The sequence below is a fragment of the Bos grunniens genome, chromosome 4, assembly GCF_055505025.1.
Source record: "Bos grunniens cultivar Pamir isolate PY7600 chromosome 4, Bosgru_T2T1.0, whole genome shotgun sequence".
NCBI classification, from domain to species: Eukaryota; Metazoa; Chordata; class Mammalia; order Artiodactyla; family Bovidae; genus Bos; species Bos grunniens.
Window position 1 is genome coordinate 113063808 of NC_141168.1, and position 19440 is coordinate 113083247.

At 45.3% G+C, this 19440-nt stretch overlaps 1 protein-coding gene across 2 annotated transcripts in view; it reads left to right on the forward strand.

The window, feature by feature from the left end:
* Positions 1–19440, forward strand: part of ABCA13 (ATP binding cassette subfamily A member 13) — a 393960-nt gene that overhangs the window by 347431 nt on the left and 27089 nt on the right. For both annotated transcript variants that reach the window (XR_015163267.1, XM_086398601.1), the window contains 4 exons: positions 1294–1444; positions 7488–7622; positions 9564–9667; positions 17891–17983. Coding sequence is in view for 1 of the 2 variants with exons in the window: in XM_086398601.1 (XP_086254727.1) it covers positions 1294–1444; positions 7488–7622; positions 9564–9667; positions 17891–17983 (483 nt within the window). In the remaining variant the exon portion in view is untranslated. The remainder of the gene's footprint in view (positions 1–1293; positions 1445–7487; positions 7623–9563; positions 9668–17890; positions 17984–19440) is intronic.

A 19440-nucleotide genomic window follows, 5' to 3' on the forward strand; every position in this document is an offset into this window, starting at 1 on the left:
TATCTTTCCTTTTCTCCTTTGCTTTTCACTTCTCTTCTTTTCACAGCTATTTTTAAGGCCTCCTCAGACATCCATTTTGCTTTTTTAGTCATTGAATGACTAGATTCACTTTTTTTTTTAATGAAAGGTGATCATAACAGCTTCTGTAGTAGTCATGATTTCTCAGCAAGTTTTTCTTTACATAATGTTCCATTTTGAAACTGTAAATTTTCCTTTCTGAAGTGTTCTCAGGAAAATTTATAGACTTTATGATTCTGTCTGTGTAAAAATGCGTAGAAAGACATCAGTGTTTCATGTTAAATGTGATCACATTTGAGTAGTTTAAGAAGGTCCATGATGAATATCTATTAATAATAAAATTAGGATAAAACAGGAGCTCTTTTCCTTTGAGTAAGTACAGTTTTGTATAATCCTCAGCAAGTACTCGTGGAGCATTGCTACACTTAAAGGATTAGCAGGAGCATATCAATGGTAGATATTACCTGAGGGCTGAGACCATGAATTTTTCCTTTTAGCCTCTATTTTTCTGTATGTTCAGTCAGATATATATTATTGCTATTGTAAAAGTGATTTTAAAAAAATGTGGTACTGAGTGATAGCCTCACCATGGATTTATTAGATGTTCATATAAATTGTTTTGGTTGGGGGAATAATAGCTGTGATGGCCATTTATGGAGCAGCAGGCACTGTTGCCAAACCCCTAGGGAATTTGACTTTGGAGGCCAGTGGGATTTGATCACAGAAGTTCCACTGGGGAAACAGACTCTTGGAGGGCACAAACCAAACCTTATGTGCAGCCAGATGATGCTGGGAAGCTCTATGCCTTATGCCTGTTCTTTGACATCCAGAGCATTCGTGGCATTAGAGCTAGGTCTGTCCTACCCACACATGGACTGCTACTAGTTCACTGAACCCATTTATACTAAGTTAACTAATTGAATTAGACAAACTGCAACAGGGCTTCCCAGGTGGTGCTCGTGGTAAAGAGCCTGCCTGTCAAGTCAGAAGATCTAAGGATATGGGTTTGATCCCTGGGTCAGGAAGATCCCGTGGAGGAGGGCTTGGCAACCCACTGCAGTATTCTTGCCTGGAGAATCCCATGGACAAAGGAGCCTGGAGGGCTGCAACCCATAGGGTCACAAAGACTTGGACACGACTGCTAAGAACCACTTAGCACGCGCTTAGTATACAGCACAAACTGCCACAAGCTTGTGACCGGTGAGCCGGTTTTAAGAAATGGGTGATGTTTGTCCAGGAAGTTGGATCTCTGTATGCTGCTTCTTCTCTTGGCAGAGAGGATGTGAATCTGTCTCTTGCTGGTGCAGCTGGCATCCGCATTGGCTACTGTCCACAGCAGGACGCCCTGGACGAGCTCCTGACGGGCTGGGATCACCTGCACTACTACTGCTGCCTCCATGGGATTCCAAAGCAGTCTATCCCCAAGGTAAGAGCCTCCTGGGGTTTCCTGAAAGAGGGACCAGCAGAGGAGTGCGTGGCAACACCTGGGTCCCAGGCCAGCTCTCTCAGCCTGTGATGAGGATCCTCAGTGTCAGATTAAGTGTCCCTGAAATATATTTCCAATATTGTCACACTGAAGTTAACACAGATATGACGTTAACACAGATATTCATGATGTATATTTAGAATAGGTCCCTGCCCAGAGAAGAAGCCGTGGGTAGGAGTAAAAGCCCACATCCATCTGCAGTCTTGTTTTCTATAGGACCCCCTCCCCCACCAAGCATCTTTTACATTTAGTGGGCTGTTAATTTATACTGAAGAGCAAATAGCATAGACTTGGATCCCAGGGCCTGTGGAGAAGGACCTAGCTCATGTGTGGATTTGGTGGGTGGATGGAAAGGATGACTTCCTGTTGAGGGGGCTGCCAGCCGCATGCCTGGGCAACTTTCTGGAGGGTTCTGCATCTCCTTTCTGGGGGGTCCAGGGGGCAGATGTGTGGCGGGAGCCACAGAGTCCCCCTTCCCTTCGGGGCTGAGGGAGTGGGTGCCACTGAGAGAACCAGAAACAGCTGCCCTTCTGTCGCTTCCAGCTGTGGCCAGTGAGGCGGAGCTGACAGTCTTAACTGACAGCTCAGGCCAGGGGGCCTCAGACTGGCAGTGGTTTTACCTCTTCTGCACCTCACTGTGGAGGGTGTGAGGTGCTGCTTGCCTGTCTAGATTCTGAAGTTGGAGCAGAAATAAGGGGCGTGTGGGATGCATTTTCAATGAGCTTCTGCAGGAGATGGAGCAATCCTGGGGTTCCCAGGAGACAAACCCACAGCCATCTCCTTCACCAGCCCATGAAAATTCATTCTCTGTGCTGCCGTGCCGTGCCGCAGCCTTCCTTTCTTACTTATGCTCTGTGACTTGAAGTGAAACCAGAATGAGATTTTTCCATGTCCCTAGAGGGGTGCTAGTCCACTCACCCACCTCCCATCTCAATAAAGCAAAGACACGTGTCTGCCCAAAGGACCCTGCTCACCACAGTTTAAGCAGCTCTTGACATCCAGGGCTAGTTGCTGGCTCAGCCTTTAATGGGTGTTCATCTCCGCCAGCTCCCATGGCTGGTTTCTGATTAAAGAGGTGGATGCTTGGCGAGCGCTCAAAGCTAGCTTCCCTGTTGTCCCGGGGAGGCGGGGGAAGCACGCCCTTTGAAAGCATTCTTGTTAAGACAGTGAAGCTTGCTGTCTTCCAGAGCAATCGCTTCTGATCCTCAGCTGTCTTGCGAGCTCGCTGTGCTGAGCGCCTCCACAGAGAAAAGTTATCTTAATGGTCGCCAATTAGGAACTGGCTTCATTTCTTTCATAAAATGGCAAGTGATTTTTGCAGATAGAATAGCTGCTTACTCAGAGGTTTCTAAGATGTCAGCACATGTGTTCCGAGAGGAATTAGCTCCCCTGATGACAAATTCCCCTCTCCTGTAAATTTTAGAAATATGTGAAATATAGAAGAGGCTTGTCTGTTCCAATGCACTCATCACTACATGACCAGAAGGAATTTTGATAAAAGAGCAGAAAACAATAGTTCTCTTATTGTGGGCAAGGCACTGTTCTGTTTTACAACCACCATGGGAGCTGTGCAGGGTGTATTCCTCATTTCAGAAATGGTGGGATGAGATGGTGAGATAGCATCACTGACTCATTGGACATAAATTTGAGCAAACTCTGGGAAAGAGAGGACAGAGGAGCCTCCTGTGCTGCAGTCCATGGGGTCTCAAAGAGTCAGTCGGACACGGCTTAGTGACTGAACACAGGATAGGAAGCCGCCCAAACCAGTGGCTGGAATGTGGGTGGTTTGTTTTGAGGGCAGACGGACTGGCTCCGAAGTGTGGGTTCTCAGCACATTTGGGTGGCTGGCTGATCAGACGGAGTTTCCAGTGCCCCGAATGGCTCAGTCTGGTTTTCCGCACCTGGTGAGTGGCTGAAGGAGGGAAACCTCATGAGGTTATGGCAAGGCTCCTCTGACGGGGAGCTGTGCTGGGTTTCAGGACTCCCAGATCTGGTAGGAGGCTTTCCTGGTGTCTGCGCTGTACTGGGCCCTCTTCTCGCTGTCCTCGCTGTCACACGATGCCCACCCTTATGTCTTCTGTGATTCTGGAGGCAGAGCCCCTCTGGTTCTGGGGAAGGTCCGCCCCCAAGCATCCCCCCACCTGGTGCTGCCACTGTGCTCCAGGGTCCTTGCTCACGTCCAGCTTGGGGTCTCCAATGTGTGGTTGTATCACCCATTTCTGTGACCTTCCAAAAGTTCAATTTGGTAAGAAAAGGATGCTGTCTTCATTCAGCTTGAATTTAGGCTCAGCAGACTGATGTAATCATTTAAATTTTTTCCCCCACTGTCCACACTGCATAGTTTTGGACTGTATCCATGTCTGAGCCTGAATTCAGTTAATCCAATTTTTAAAAACTTAGGTAAAGTTATAACAAAATGATTATAACATGGTCTGGATTGCTAGAGACACATGTAAGAAAATTTCAGAGTTAGAGTCATATTCAAAACACCAAACCACACTGCCAATGGGATGGAGCTGGGATTTCTGTATTTTAATTTTCCCTGGAATAGATGGGGTAGGCCCTTAGCCATCTCTTCTTTGTTAATACTGGCAAACACCAATCAGGGAAAAACCCTACTGCATCTTTCTACTTATCTTCTGCACAGATATCACTTGTCTCCCAAAGTTTTCTTCTATTCCCAGTTTTGTTAGAAGGAGCTAGATGTTATAAAACAAGAGGGACAGGGGCCAGAAGGAAATAGAGAGAGGATCAGAAAGAAGGCATTCTGCCTTAAGCCCTTCACTCCCCTTTTCTACTTAACACTTCATTTTGATCTTTTAATCTCATGAAACATTTCAATGTGGTTATTGACACGTAAGCTAGTGGAAAAAATTTGGGCTTTGGAGTCAAATGGATGGATGTATGAATCTCTGGGCAATTTATTTTGATTCAAATAATATTTATAGAAGTTCCATTATGTGTTAAAGATGATTAGAGATTGAGGCGATAAAGTGAATAATCCCAAATTCTTGCCTTAAGTGCAGTACAATTTCTAGAATTTATGCCAAGAAAATATCTAGCAGCGGAGAGAGATCCCATTAACTATTGACATTTTGGTGTTTAGATGGCATTTTGCAACCACAGTGACTAAGGCATTACTTTTGCCATTATTTTGACAAGAGTACTGAGTGCAGGAAAGACTGCAACAAAACACTTCTTATTAGACCATTTTCAGTTATTTTTCTGAAAACATGATATTCTGAAAGTGGATCAAACTAATACGTCTGTTCCTGTATATTCTGGATTCTTTGCTATGGTTAACCAGTCCAGAATTTGAAGGTTGCAACGCTTAACCTTTTGTGAAATTGGAAAAGCATGACACATGTTTCCTGATTTCATAAAAACTCTCAGTATCAGTTTGGTAGGCTTATTCAGAAGTTCTCTTATCCAGGAGTGCATTTTCTACAGCAACAGGCTGTACTTTTGTGATTGTCTTATTTCATTTTTCTGCTTATAAGCTTTCATTTAGGTCTTGCTAGGCTTTAAATGAACTTCCCTGTTGGCTCAGATGATAAAGAATCTGCCTGTAATGCAGGAGACCCATATTCGATCTCTGGGTTGGAAAGAGCCCCTGGAGAAGGGAATGTCTACCCACTCCAGTATTCTTGCCCGGAAAATTCCATGGACAGAGGAGCCTATGAATAAGGAGAATGGGCATGAAATAAAATTTATTTCTGATACATATGTATATTTCCAGTCTCTTTGGTACGATTTTTATGGATCTAAAAATAACCTAAAAATATCATTTTCCCACCAGCTGCCCCACAGCTGGTGGCACCACCTTCCAGGAGGAGTAAGCTTCCCAGCAGACTCTGCCTTCCCAGTTTCCTCCTTTTCACGTGAACAGAGCCTCTTCTTCCAAGAAGCCTCTTTGGCTGTCTTCTTTCATTTTCTATGTGAATGTCTGCTTGTGGACTGGTCTTATTCTCTGGAAGACCCTCTCTGATTCCAGCCATCATATCTCTGTCTCCCTCTCACAGGACTGCCTTTCACACTTCTGTCTGTTGTGAATCATTTGTTTTGTTTGAACAACTTTTTACTTACTTCATTCATTTACTTTATGTTAGGGGCTTCCTAGGTGGTGCTAGTGGTAAAGAACCCACTTGCCAATGCAAGAGATGTAAGAGATGGGAGTTCAACCCATGGGTCAGGAAGATCCCCTGGATGAGTACATGGCAACCCACTCCATATTCTTGCCTGGAGAATCCCATGGACAGAAGCACCTGGTGGGCTACAGTCCATGGGGTTGCAAAGAGCTGGAAATAGCTGAAGCGACTTAGCACACAGGCACTTTGTGTTAATTGGAATTATTATACTTACTGGAGCTATGGAAAGGGATAGTACCTCTAAACCCATCTGGGAAAATGATGGCATTTCCAAGATGAACAAACTACTGGCTGAGATGTTATTCTTTGCCAGATCTCAGGGGATTTAAGACCATCCTCTGGAATCTCTGGGGCCTTGAAATCTTCACCTCCTCGAATTAACTGTTTCACAACTAGACCAGTCACGGAGACTCTTAATTCTTTCTGGGTCATTTTGAGGCTGTACAAATAAAGTGAAATAGCAGTTGATCTTGAAAAGTGAAAATGTTACTTGTTTTGTCCTGTCGGACTCTTTGCAACCCTATGGACTGTAGACCACCGGGCTCCTCTGTCCGTGGGATTTTCTAGGAAAGAATACTGGAGTAGGTAGCCATTCCCTTCTCCAGGGGATCTTCCTGACCCAGATCTCCTGCATTGCAGGTGGATTTTTTTGCTGAGTTATTGGGGAAGCCCCAGTTTATGTTAAGGAGTTTTTATTGGGTGGCCTAAATATTATCCTAGTCTTAGAAGTTCTTAATATTTCATCATTGCAATTACCACTGTTATTATTACTATCCCAACTTTTATGCATTTATCAAAAAAAAAGTGTATGTATGAGTTTAAAACTGTGCTCTATTGGGTTATTTAGAACACACACTTATTAGCTCACCCCCAGAGTCCTACAGAGGTTTTCCCACTTCTCTGATGTTTGAATTGAGGTACGATTTTGACCAGTTCAGTTACATGATGATATTGAAAGAAACAAATCTATGTTAATACTTCTAGGATCACAAGAGTTAAATAAAATTGTTTACAACATTTTAAAATCATGCATAGTTGAAAGCACACGTTTCTTCATCTTGGCCCCCAGAGGAGCCACCGCAGCCAGGAATCAGACAGAAAGCGTGTGAAGCAGCTAAGGTGGTGGGGGGAAGCTGTTTTCTGCTGGGAGGGAAGGAAAGGATCTGGGGCTTTCAGGAGATATAAAAGTGTGACGGGCTGCAAGGTGGAGGGGGAAGAGGAGTGGTGACCGTACCTGAAATACCGGGGACTGGGATGCCCCTGGGGCTGGAGGTGCTCTGGTGATAGGCAGTCAGCATCCTCTGGACCTGATCAGAGGGTGCTCAGTGGTTGCAGATAAACAGGACACCCACTCTTCTTCTTTCTAAACTGAACCAGGAGTGCAGTCTCTGGGGAAGAGTCTTCCTTTCTTGGCATACTGAAGTCTCCAGCTTGCTCCTCTGTCCCCTGAAGCTTCCTCTCCTCAGGTTTTGCCCCCCTCAGCTCCATCTTTGTCCTTGCTTGGCTCACCTGTGTTTGCTCACCTCAGCATGGAAGTGTGTCTGACCCACGCTGGACCCCACGTTGATGGCCCTTGCTGCTCCCTGAGTCTAAGACCTGAGCTCAGGGTTCTGGCCATCAATTCCGTAACTCATAGGCTCAAAAAACCCAGCTTTGTCCAGGGGGGCTCCTACCTGTTCATTCCCAGCATCCCTGTGTCATGGGGGGTTGTTCAGGAGCAGAGCTGAGTGTGGGTGTGGGCAGGGCAGGAGGCAGCAGGGCTCCAGGCCCAGAAACAGGTGTCGGGGGGGCCCTTGGTGAATGGGGTGCCCTTACAGAGAGCTCCTCTCTTCCAGGTGGCTGGAGACCTCGTGAGACGCCTCCACCTAGAAGCCCACGTGGACAAACCCGTGGCCACCTACAGTGGGGGCACCAAGAGGAAGCTGTCCACAGCCCTGGCCCTGCTGGGGAAACCTGACCTTCTCTTACTGGTGAGTAGTGGATGGAGCAGTGACATGCCAGTGTCTCCAAATAAAATGCTTTGATCTATCAGAGGTCCTCCGGGGAGGATGTTCAAAATTTGCAATGTCACATTTCTGAACTAATAAATGTTTTGCCCTGAATCAACATTTTCCAAACAGAATCTATAATACCATTGGAATTTTACTGAGACAAAGCAGACTCTTTGGAGTCCTTTTTATTTATCCAATTGAAGATTCCATAAAATCTTAACACTAAAGACAATATTTTTAAAAGAATACCAGAGCCCACTTGTAATCTGAAATCCAAAGCACGCCTGTCCTCTGGCCTGTTGCTTTAAGTCTTCTCCTGCAGATACGATGGTCAGAGCTATAGGGACTCTGTGGTGAATCTGAGGGTGGGGGTCTTGGGGAAGGAAGAACCTGCGGGGGAGGGGAGGGCGTCCAGCAGGAGAGCAGAGCACAGACAGTGGACCTGAGACAGGGCCACCTATAATCCACATGGGCACTGAAATTAATCCAGTTTGGCGGATAGAAGCATGAGTTAGAGGTGGCCCAGGTGTCAATAAACAGAGCCAATTGTTTTGCATTTCAAAAATAGCTAAGAGTAGTATCATTTAAATAATAAAAAGAAGTCATTATTTGTGGGCCATAGACTGGATTCTAACCATTAAAGGACCTCCCAGGGTTTTGCACTGAAAGGACATCTGAGGAACATGGAACAGTATGGGAGATAAAAGACAGCCTTTCTTTGCCTGTTATTGTTTGTTCAGTGGAGGCAGCGTTTCAGTGGGGGGACTTAAGGGAGATTCAGAAGACCTGCGTTGAAGAAAGGGCCCCATCGTGGAGTGTCTTCTGGAATCTGAGCTGGATTCTCCTCTTACTTGCACTAAGCTTGCTTTTTCCCAAGGTCTGGAATCAAAGACGACTGTGTAATCCATCTTCTGAAACCGGGTAACCAAAGCTTACGCTTGCGTGATTTTGCAGTTTGCAGAAGGCCTTTTCCTTACAAGAGGAGAGTCTGGCTTGCCTTAAAGCGTTCCCGGCGGGGCTGTTCCCTGCCTTCAGCAGGATCCTCCGCTCAGCCTTGCCTCGCATATCCTGCATTGGCTGGGACTTTGGTCCTCGATCCCACTCTCAGCTCGCTAGGTCTCCCGTGCTTGGGCGGTGACCTGGGTGGGGACTCACAAGTCCTGTGCATGTTTCCTCCTCATCTGAAGTGGTCCTTGACAACAGTGTGTGTCTTTCGGAGTCCTTGAAGTCACCCTTGAAATCCTCCACGTGAAGTGTTAGTGACAGGGGTGACTGTGAGTGTGTGCATCTGGTGGAGGAGGTATGCTGAAGGACGCTCAGCATCCTCCCCAGAGACAGGACAAGTGTCCTGCTGCCGACACTTGTGTGGAAATGTGGAGTGATGCCTCCGACTCTCTCAGGGAACAGTGGCCAATCACGCCTTCCACTTAGTTGGTTTGTAACTATTCACCGTGTCATGTGATTTTGGGGCAGTGGATGACCTCAGCTCTTAAGAAAAATATGTTCGGTACTCCCTGACCGCAAGAGCACAGAAATGCATCAGGCAGCCTACACATAGCTCTCTCTAAAGGGGCTCAGAGAAGAAGTGCTTGGGTGTTTGTTGAAGGAGGAAGCTTCCAGTTTAAAAGAGATTTCACTGTCCTTGATGTTGTGAAACCAATGAAGCCTGTTTCTGCTCTTGTATATCTTCTAGGGTAGATGCTTCTGGTGTTATAAAGAGGTTGGGGTGCATCAGGGAAGGCCTGCCTCCCCAGGATTCCAAGGGGAGCCCAGCAGACTTGAGGGGTGCTGGTGCCTGCTGAGCATAGCGCATGGGCTGGAGCTGGGGCTGGATTTCCCCCAGCCTGCACCCTTGCTCCGGGGAGTGTGTTCCCGAGTGCCTTCTCCCCCTCCCCTCACCCTCTGTTCTCTCTCCTTCAGGACGAGCCCAGCTCAGGCATGGACCCCTGCTCCAAGCGGCACCTGTGGGAGGCACTGAGGAAGGAGGCTGAGGAGGGCTGTGCTGTGGTCCTGAGCTCCCACAGGTGAGCCCAGTGGCTCCCCAACCAGGTGCAGTGCCCCACACAGCACTGCCACACAGATGCCATGTGTCACCCCCTGACGGAGGTGGGGACACTGACCAAGCCGTTCCCCCGACGTGTGGCCCGGCTGGGACTCTGCAGCCAGTGGGCCCTCACTGACCACACTCTGTCTGTCAGTCATGTCTGAAGAGCCAGGCATCCTCCTCAGGCCCTTCTGCGACCAATTTCAGCCCCTTTATTCCAGCAGGAGAATTAGCTGAAATGAAAACTCAGCACGTTTCTAAATAGGGTCTCGTATTTTCTTCCTCACAGAATTAGTCTTGTAGTGAGATTTTCACATGGTTGGCTTCTTTTTGGCTTTATGCTGCACTGTTCCAGGCCGCAGAGGGACGCAGTTCTTGGGTTTCCTAAACTCACGGAGGGAGAGTGAACACAGTGATTTGGCTCATCAGCATTCTTTTAAAATTTATTATTTTGTTTAATTTTTATTGGATATAGTTGATTTACAATGCTATGTTAGTTTCTCTTGTACAGCAAAGTGAATCAGTTATATGTACATATACTCCCTCGTGTTCAGATTCTTTTCCCATAAAGGTCTTCACAGAGTACTGGGAAGAGTTCCCGGTGCTCTACAGTAGGGCCTTATTGGTGATCTGTTTTATACATGGCACTGTATGTCCTACAGTGGAGATCAGGCTTTAGAGTTTAGAGGTGGTTTCTTCTGCCTTGGAAGTCAAATATGCCAGGAGCAAAATATTAGCAACGGTGAAGGATCTGGGATTCTTCCTTACTTGCAAGTTTACAGATCTGGCGTATGGGCTTCCTGGATGCTTCCAGAAGACAGGAGACTCATGAGTCAGAGAGAAGCACCCTGCATCAGCAAAGTCATCTGGTCCCCTGAGCCTGGGTCACCCCAGGGATGCCAAAGACTCAGACAGAGACCTGTGGGCACAGGACAGACACACGGACCTGGGAACCCTCTGCTTGATAGCAGCTGACAAGCCAGCCAGCTCTGCCTCTGAGGGCGGAGGGCCCTCATTATGCGGGGTTGCTCATGAAAACACAACTGTGGGCAAAGGCCCAGGTCAAGACCAGCTGGGATCTTGCAGGCTGGGGATTCCTAACCAGATCTGTGAGGGAGGAGGGGCCCTGAGGAGTGTCCCCCAAATTTCCTCAATGGATAGGTCTGAGCTGGACTGAGTGGCCTGCTCCTTGTTGCTAGAAGTGAAACACAAAGCCAGCCCATCACTCAAGATGGGAGGTCTCCGAGGGGGTCCTGGGAGACACTGCCGATGACTGCAGCAGTGTCAGTTCCTGGAAAAATAACACCAGGCGCTGTCAATCCAGGCACACAGACCCGTGGCGGGAATGCTATTACTAGAACTAATTCCCCTGGGAGGGCTGGGGGCCGCCCTCAGGTCCCGGCGGGTCGACCCTCATCGGGGAGGGATGCTGTTCACACCACTGCTTCCTCTTTGTGTTTTTCTAGCTTACACTCGCTCAGTGATGGGCTTCCCAGGTGGCTCAGCGGCAAAGAATCTACCTGCCAAGCAGGAGACCTGAGTTCAATCCCTGGGTCAGGAAGATCCCCTCGAGAAGGAAATGGCAGCCCACTCCAACATGCTTCCCTGTAGCATCCCATGGACAGCGGCATGCTGTAGCCCATAGTGTTGCAGAGAGTCGGGCACAGCTCAGCAACTAAACGGCACAGCAGCAGTCAGTGATGCTTTGCCTGCTGCCCGACTTTCCTGAATTTTTTTACTGTCAGACCTCACTCTCCATAGCCCAGTCATGTCTGACTCTTTAGGACCCTGTGGACCCACCAGCCTCCTCTGTCCATGGGGTTCTCCAGGCAAGGGTACTGGAGTGGGTTGCCACCTCCTCCTCCAGGGGATCTTCCTATCCTAGGGATTGAACCCGGGTCTCCTGCATCTCTTGCATTGGCAGGTGCATTCTTTACTGCTGAGCCAGCAGGGAAGCCCTTACTGTCAGACTACCCACTGCCATTTAAAAAAAGGTTCTTTGAGGTGTGATTTATGTACCGTGTGATTTATCCACTTTAAGTGCACCTTCCTGTGTGTTTTTCATCACCACAGCCCTGTGCCTCGTCATCAAGACCCAGTTCAGGGCATCTCCATCGCTTTGGAGGGTTCTCACTTAACCCCCGTCCACTGCAGTCTCTCTGTCTCCATCAATGTGCCTTTCCTGGATGTTCCATCCACATGGAGTCATGTGACCTGTGATCGTTTGTTTGTGACTCTGTCATTGTCCTCTGTCTGAGAGTCACCACTCGGCATCCAGCAGTGAGCTGTGTCCCCTGGGCAGCAGGACAGTGCTTGCTGCCCACTCCCCGGTCCTGGCCCTTTGGATGGTTCCTACACTCAGCTGTTCAGTGCAGAGTGCTGTCAACAGCCGCACACATATCTTTGTCCAGACACACGTTTCTAGTTCTCTCAGCGTCTTTTTCTGGGTGGTATGGTAACTTGTGTTCAGCATTTAGAAAGCTGCAGAGCTGTTCTCCGAAGTGTCAGTCATCTTTTAATCCCAGGAACACTGATGGAAGTTTCCAGGATCTCCAGGCTGCCATCAACACTGCTGGTCTTCCTGTTTGTAACCGTCCTGGTGATGTGTGGTTTTAACTCACATTTTTGGAATGAACATCTCTCCTCGCTGTCTGTTCACCTGCGTTGCTTCTTATAAGAAGCCAGCCGCTAACAGCTCCGCTGCTCCCTGGATGTCCTGAGTTTTGTCTGGCTCTCTCCACATTTCTCAGTGCCTTTCAACGGCTTGACTTTGATGTGTTTGGATGTAGATCTCTGTGTGTTCTAGCTGGGTTTTGTTCATGTTTCTTGCAGTGAGCAGCTCCTGATGCTTCTGTCTAGTTGTTTTTTTCAACTTTGTTTTCATTTTTTGAAGCCTGGGTGTTTCTGGAGCCACGCTGTTTTTGTCCGGGCGAGTTGCCAGTTAGAGCCTTTGCTGGACTCTGGAGAAGGAAATGGCAACCCACTGCAGTATTCTTGCCTGGAGAATCCCGTGGACAGAGGAGGCTGGTGGGCTGCCATCCATGGGGTCTCGCAGAGTCAGACACCACTGAATCGACTTAGCAGCAGCAGCAGCAGGTCTACAAGGATTCAGTCTCTGCTGTCACCTGAGTGTGGCCAAGGCGGGGCTCTCCCAGCTCAGGCCGTTTTCTAGTCGGCCTGGTTTTGTCTTTCCTGTTCCCTCTAGTCTGTGTAGGGTGCATGTGGATGGCAAGTGTAAGGCTTCTTGGCTCACGTGGCGTGAGTGGCTGGCCTGGACTTCTCCAACCTCTAGTGCTGTACACGGAGCCTCACGGGCTCCGCGCGTGACATAGCCACAGGCCAGGTGCTGGGCTGCTGGCCCTTCCTGCTTGTGGAGTCTACAGCGGGACAGGGCTGACAGGTGTGGGCTCTGCCCCGCCCTGCACAAGGCGCGCATCCTTCCACAGGGCAGAGAAGCTGCCGATGCTCGTGGCCTGGCCCCCTGCTAGGAGCTGCCTGTTGCAAGCCAGGATGCCACAGCCCATCCCCCTTCTTACCCTGGATCAGCAGTTTGTCAACTGTAACTGTTTCTCTTATTGTCCTATGCTTTTGGTCAATTTCCAGAATTCTGAAACATATCATTTTTGTTCACTTTCTCCAGTTTCTTAATTGTCTTTTGAACATGACTACCCTTGGCAGTATGGCTGTTAGCTGAAAGTCCTGAGTATGCTTTTTTTTTTGTCTTTTTTCATTTTCTATTCAGAAAATAAAATGTTACATTGAAGTAAGATAAATTCGGCAAATCCCTTGCTTTATCATAATGCATTCCTGCTTCCAGTGACCATCTTTCTCTGCCAGTCCTGGGAACTCTGATTTCTATTGTCATTCTGCCAGTACTTAGGTCCCCTGAGCTCTAAGATTGAGAACTCAGGTGTCACGTTAAAAGGTCTTTATAATTCTCATGTAACATATAATTATTGCAGAAAGCTCTCAGAAAGACCAAATATCACTGTAATTTCTTTTTTATATCCTCCTGTTCATTTGGTCTCACATTAATGATGTATCTTTATTTCCAAAAATCTGTCTGTAGTCACACAACACGAAGGTCTAAATGACTGACCATGGAGAGCAAGGCAGCCTTGGACTGATTCCCTGATTCTAGGAAGTCTCTGAACTAGAGTTTCCTTTTAATTAGGAGTCCATCTCCCCCCTCTCCAAGTCCCTATCCTATGGGACTGTGGTGGAGAGCAGGGGTAGGGCACAGAAGTAGGAGTGCTGGGTCCTGATTTACGTTTTATGAGAAATTAAAATCAGCCCGACCAAGAGGGCCAGAACTGCTTCCTCCTCACTCATCAGACACTGATCTGAGAAATTCACCATAGGATGTCCACTGTATACAAACGAGTTCCATTCTGAGAACACATTTGTAAGTTCAATTTGTTTATAAGTCCAAAAAGTTAGCCTAGGTACCCAACTAACACAGTCAGGTCTGTAGTACTATACTATATAAGTTTATATAACTTTTCTCATGAATAATAAACAAAAATCACAAAAATAAAACATTTTTAATCTTACAGAACAGTACCTTGAAAAGTACAGTAATGCCAGCTACATCACCACTGCATTTACACTTGCTCCTGGACATCCAGGGCTTGAAATAAACATGCTGCACTGCTGTACTGTATCCCGCACTGTGTGGTACATGAAAGCACAGTTGTGTGTAGAGGATGCGTGCACACGACAGTGTATGCAGACACGTGAGCTAACTTACATGATTGGACATGTGAACACATGTTCGTGTCTTTGAAAGTTTTTGACTTGAAGGTTTGTCTGTAGGGGATTTACCATATAAACACTTAAAGCTCTGAGTCACCTGACCCAGTTCTGTCCCCATCTGCTTAATCACCAAAAATAAACAGCATAGTGTTTATGTTTGAATGAATGGTCAGAGATTCCTTTCATTGTGTAGAACCTTGACTCTGTGTATCCTTCCTGATGCTGAAGACCATCAGCATCTCAAATCTCTGCCTCTGGGTCAAGACTCTATAGAATCCCAAGTTTCTGGAGCATAGTTGTTTGATAGCAGATACTCAGGCAATTGGAAACTGCAAGTCGTTATTCTGCGGCCTGAATAATATCAGTTGTTGGGGTCTTGTGTTTAGGAAGGTCATATAGAAGTGACTAGATATTCTATCACTTTAATTAGAGACCTACTGCTGCTGCTGCTGCTAAGTCACTTCAGTCATGTCTGACTCTGTGTGACCCCATAGACGGTAGCCCACCAGGCTCCCCCGTCCCTGGGATTCTCCAGGCAAGAACACTGGAGTGGGTTGCAATTTCCTTCTCCAATGCATGAAAGTGAAAAGTGAAAGTGAAGTCGCTCAGTCGTGTCCGACCCTGACCCTCAGCGATCTCATGGACTGCAGCCTTCCAGGCTCCTCCATCCATGGGATTTTCCAGGCAAGAGTACTGGGGTGGGGTGCCATTGTCTTTTCTGAGACACCTACTATGCACTCATAATAAAAAATGATATGGTTATTTTAAACTGAAATTAATTAGGAAACATAGAGAAAGGTAACATATGCACAGAAAAATATATAAAGCATACTTGGGATGTGAATAGCCCTGAGACTTCATGTTAAGCTACTGTAACAAAGACCCCAAATGACAGTGACCCAGACCAGACAAACATTTCTCTGCTGCATTCTCAGTTCACACGGGGGGGCTGTGTCAGAGCCAAGGGTCATCCAAGGACTCCGATTCTTTCCACCAAGTCACTCATTCTTTATCTTCAGTGTTGAGTTGACTCAGTAGCTGTATCCACATCACAGCTTATGGGAAGTGGGAAGATCCAAAACCCAGGGCAAGTGGCTTGCCCCCTTCAGTGTGACTCGTAATTTGTCCTTCACACTGACCTGTTTGGCCGCGTGTCCCCCTGTGGCTGCATGGAAGGCTGACCAGTATAATCTTGATAAGAACGTACACTGCACATGTATACCTGTGATGGATTCATTTTGATATTTGGCAAAACTAATACAATTATGTAAAGTTTAAAAATAAAATAAAATAAAAAAAAAAGAACGTACACTGACCCGACGAGCACACTGTTTTATGTCCACTCCCCAGCAGGAAAACTACCATACTTTCTTTAGAATTTGTAAAATACAACACGGTAGAAGAAGGAGAGAAATTCCACCAGTAACTTCACTTTTCAGGTATTTGATAGTCATACTTTTTTTGTGCTTTTCCTTACTGTTTTTTTTAAACATATATGTGCAGTTTTCCCAACACACATTGTCATTTTACCATTGCTAAATCGTTACCTTTTCCATATCCAATTAATTGACTTTGGAAACCCTCATTTCAGTGGCTGATGCACATATGGATGTACCCTCATTTATGTTTCTGTATTATTCTATTGTGGAACCTGTCTAGATTTTTTACAGTTATAAACAAGTTGTTATATGCATTCATATTTTCTGTATTTCTTTGCTAAGGTGAGTCCCTAGGAAAGGAATTTTTGGCAAATTGTTTTTCACCAAGGTATGCCAGTGTTTTATTCCCAACAGTCATATATACACTGACCTGTTTAAAATTACTGAGAGAGTGTCTAACTTTGGGAGTATTTTTTTGGATCTGTTTATTGTTTTTATTCACATAGGAGATGGAGGGAAAAAGAATTTTTGTCTGTAACACATACAGGTATATGTGACAAATGCCTGTCAGGCTAGAAAATAGTTTTAAGATCACTTATTTGATGGTTTCGTTTGTAATTTATTGGTATGTTTATTACCCATAAATGACTTTTTTTGAAAAGTCTATATATTATTTACCCTTTCTCTCTTGAGTTTTTGTTTATTTTTATAGTTGTATATATGAGTTCTGTGGGCTTCTGAGGTGGCACGCATGGTAAAGAACCTGCCTGCAAATGCAGGAGACATGAGTTGCAGGTTCGATCCCTGTGACTTCTTTCCTGCCATCAGGAAGATGCCCTGGAGGAGAGCCTGGCATTCCGCTCCGCTGTTCTTGCCTGGAGAATCCCAGGGACAGAGGAGCCTGGCTGGCTACAGTCCATGGGGTCGCAAAGAGTCAGACACGGCTGAAGCAACTTAGCACACACACACGAGTTCTTTATAATAAGTGCATCAAATATTACCCTTTGTGTTTGTTGCAGGTTTTTAAGTGTTAGTTTGCTGTGTTTTGACATACTTATTAGAAGTTTGTAGCTTTTCATTGTCAAGTACATAAAACTTCCCTTCACAGTTTATTCCACTGCTCTTATGCATGGAGTCACGTTCCATGCTCTAGTCTGTATTTAAAATACTAATGTCTCATCTGCACTGTCATATTTTGTTCCAAAGATCTTCCTTGTAATTCCTTAGCATACTGTCTCTTTTTAATTATTTAAGAAAATGTTAATATTTTCTGGAATGAGTCTTATTTTACTTCTCTCTTGTTTGACCTTTTTCTACCTCTCTCTAAATAGTGTTAAAGTATATTTTTTAAATTGTTTACAGTTTTTCTTGTGGGGAGTGATAAACTTTTGATCAGTATTATACTAAATTCTTAAAATTTATATTATACTTTTATATATTTAGAATGATATAATTGTAAATTTTAAATCTTGATAACATACTTCATATCAACATAATATTAAATTATATTACAAGCTAAGTTATAAATTACATTGTTATTTTTTATATATAACATACTGTATTAAAGTATGACTTTTGTTTATAGTTTATACAAAATTTATACTTGTCACATTTTATACTTACATTATATTATTTATATTATAATGATTTTCTTAAACAATTTCTCATTTAAACTGTATTTGTTCTTTTCCCTCTTTCTTATATATCTTCCCACTGATTCAAAATTTCATTTTCCATCAGTAAATCTTTCTTTTCATAAGAATTCCACATTTATGAAGGTCTTTCTGATCTATTTTGCATTTTGTGCTATTGCTAAAAGGTTTTCTCCTATATATTCAGTAACAGTTTTTCCTAGGATAGGGAAAGACTACTATATTTTAGTTAATCGTGTAGTTGGCCATGTAAATGAAGCCTTAACCATTTCCAGAGTGCTGTTTTGAGTTCTGCGAGGTTCCTATATGGAAAGTCAGCTGATTTTCAATAATGGCGTGTCTCTCCTCATCCATCCCCCTGTTGATTCAAGCCCTGAGTCTGGGGCTGCGGCTCACCCCTGGTCTTGTCTCCCACAGCATGGAGGAGTGCGAGGCTGTGTGCACAAGGCTTGCCATCATGGTCCACGGCAGCTTTCGATGCCTGGGTTCCCCACAGCACATCAAAAACAGGTGCGTGCCATCTTTTCATTTAGATGTCTGCTGTGAATTTGTAGCTGGACCCGTTATAACCGGAGGGGCACTAGGGTTGGCATGGTGCAGGCCCCTCATGGCCTGGGAGAGGAGACGGAGGCTGCGATGGGAAGGGTGTGTGTGAAACACCATCGCCGAGGGGTGCCCACTCTCAGCCCCACAGAGCCCAGCATTTCCCCACAAGGTCTTCTGCCCCCAAGGACACCCACTGTCATTGTGGTGACATTGGGAGGGTTCGAAATACCACTGCAGAGTCAAGATGAAATGGGACCAAAAGCATCCTCACTGATACACAAAACCTCATGGAAAGATTGTACTGACATATCCCTCACCCAGAGTGGGTAAGTAACCTGTGCTGCACTTGGAGAAAGACCCCATGGATTTAGGGTGGTGAAAGATGGTCCTTGTGGTTGCTTCCTAGTTCAGCTAATAAACTAGAGACTTTGTGCTTTAATAGCTTAGATTTCTTCCTTGGTTAATTGTCTTTTTTTCCATTTACTCTTTGGAATATTAATGATTCTATAATCAAGTTGTATGAGTGTTTTTAGGTATTTATATAACTTAAAAAAATTCAGAGTTGCCTAAACTGTTTTCAAAGTTTATAAGGCATGCCACAATTTTATTGCGTTTTACTTGACTGCACTTCACAGATGCTGCGTTTTTTTCAAGTTGAAGGTTTGTGGCCACCGTGCACTGACTAAGTCAGTTGGTACCATTTTCCCAACAGCATTTGCTCACTTTCTGTCTTTGTGTCACATTTTGGTAATTGTTGCAGTATTTCAGACCCTCCACTAGCAAAAAGATTATGAGTCACTGAAGGCTCAGATGATAGCATTTTTTTTTTTTAGCAACAATCTTTTTAAAATTAAGATATGTACATTTTTGGGCTTCCATGGTGGCTCAGACAGTAAAGAGTCTGTCTGCAGTGCGGAAGATTCAGGTTCGATCCCTGGGTTGGGAAGATCCCCTGGAGAAGGAAATGGGAACCCACTCCAGTATTCTTGTCTGGAGAATCCCATGAATGGAGCCTAGCAGGCTACAGTCCATGGGGTCTCAGAGTTGGACATGACTGAGTGACTTCACATCACATGTACATTTTTAGACATAATGCTATTGTACACTTAATAGACTACAGTATAGCATAATTTTATATGCACTGAGAAGCCCCCCAAATCATGTAACCCCTGTAATTGTGGTATTTGCTGGATTGTGGTGGCCTAAACCAAACCTGCAGTGTCTCCAAGGTCTGCCTGTCATTTCTTTTAAATGTGTTGTTTAATCTGTCCCTTTTGACCTAGAGTAATTTATCCATGTATGTTGATAAATCTCTTTTATTTAGTCAACGTTTTTAAATTTGGAATTCCAAAGCAGAGATTTGTTAAATTTGTAACAAATTTGTAAATTTATATATTAGGTTGAAATATTTTTATTCTATG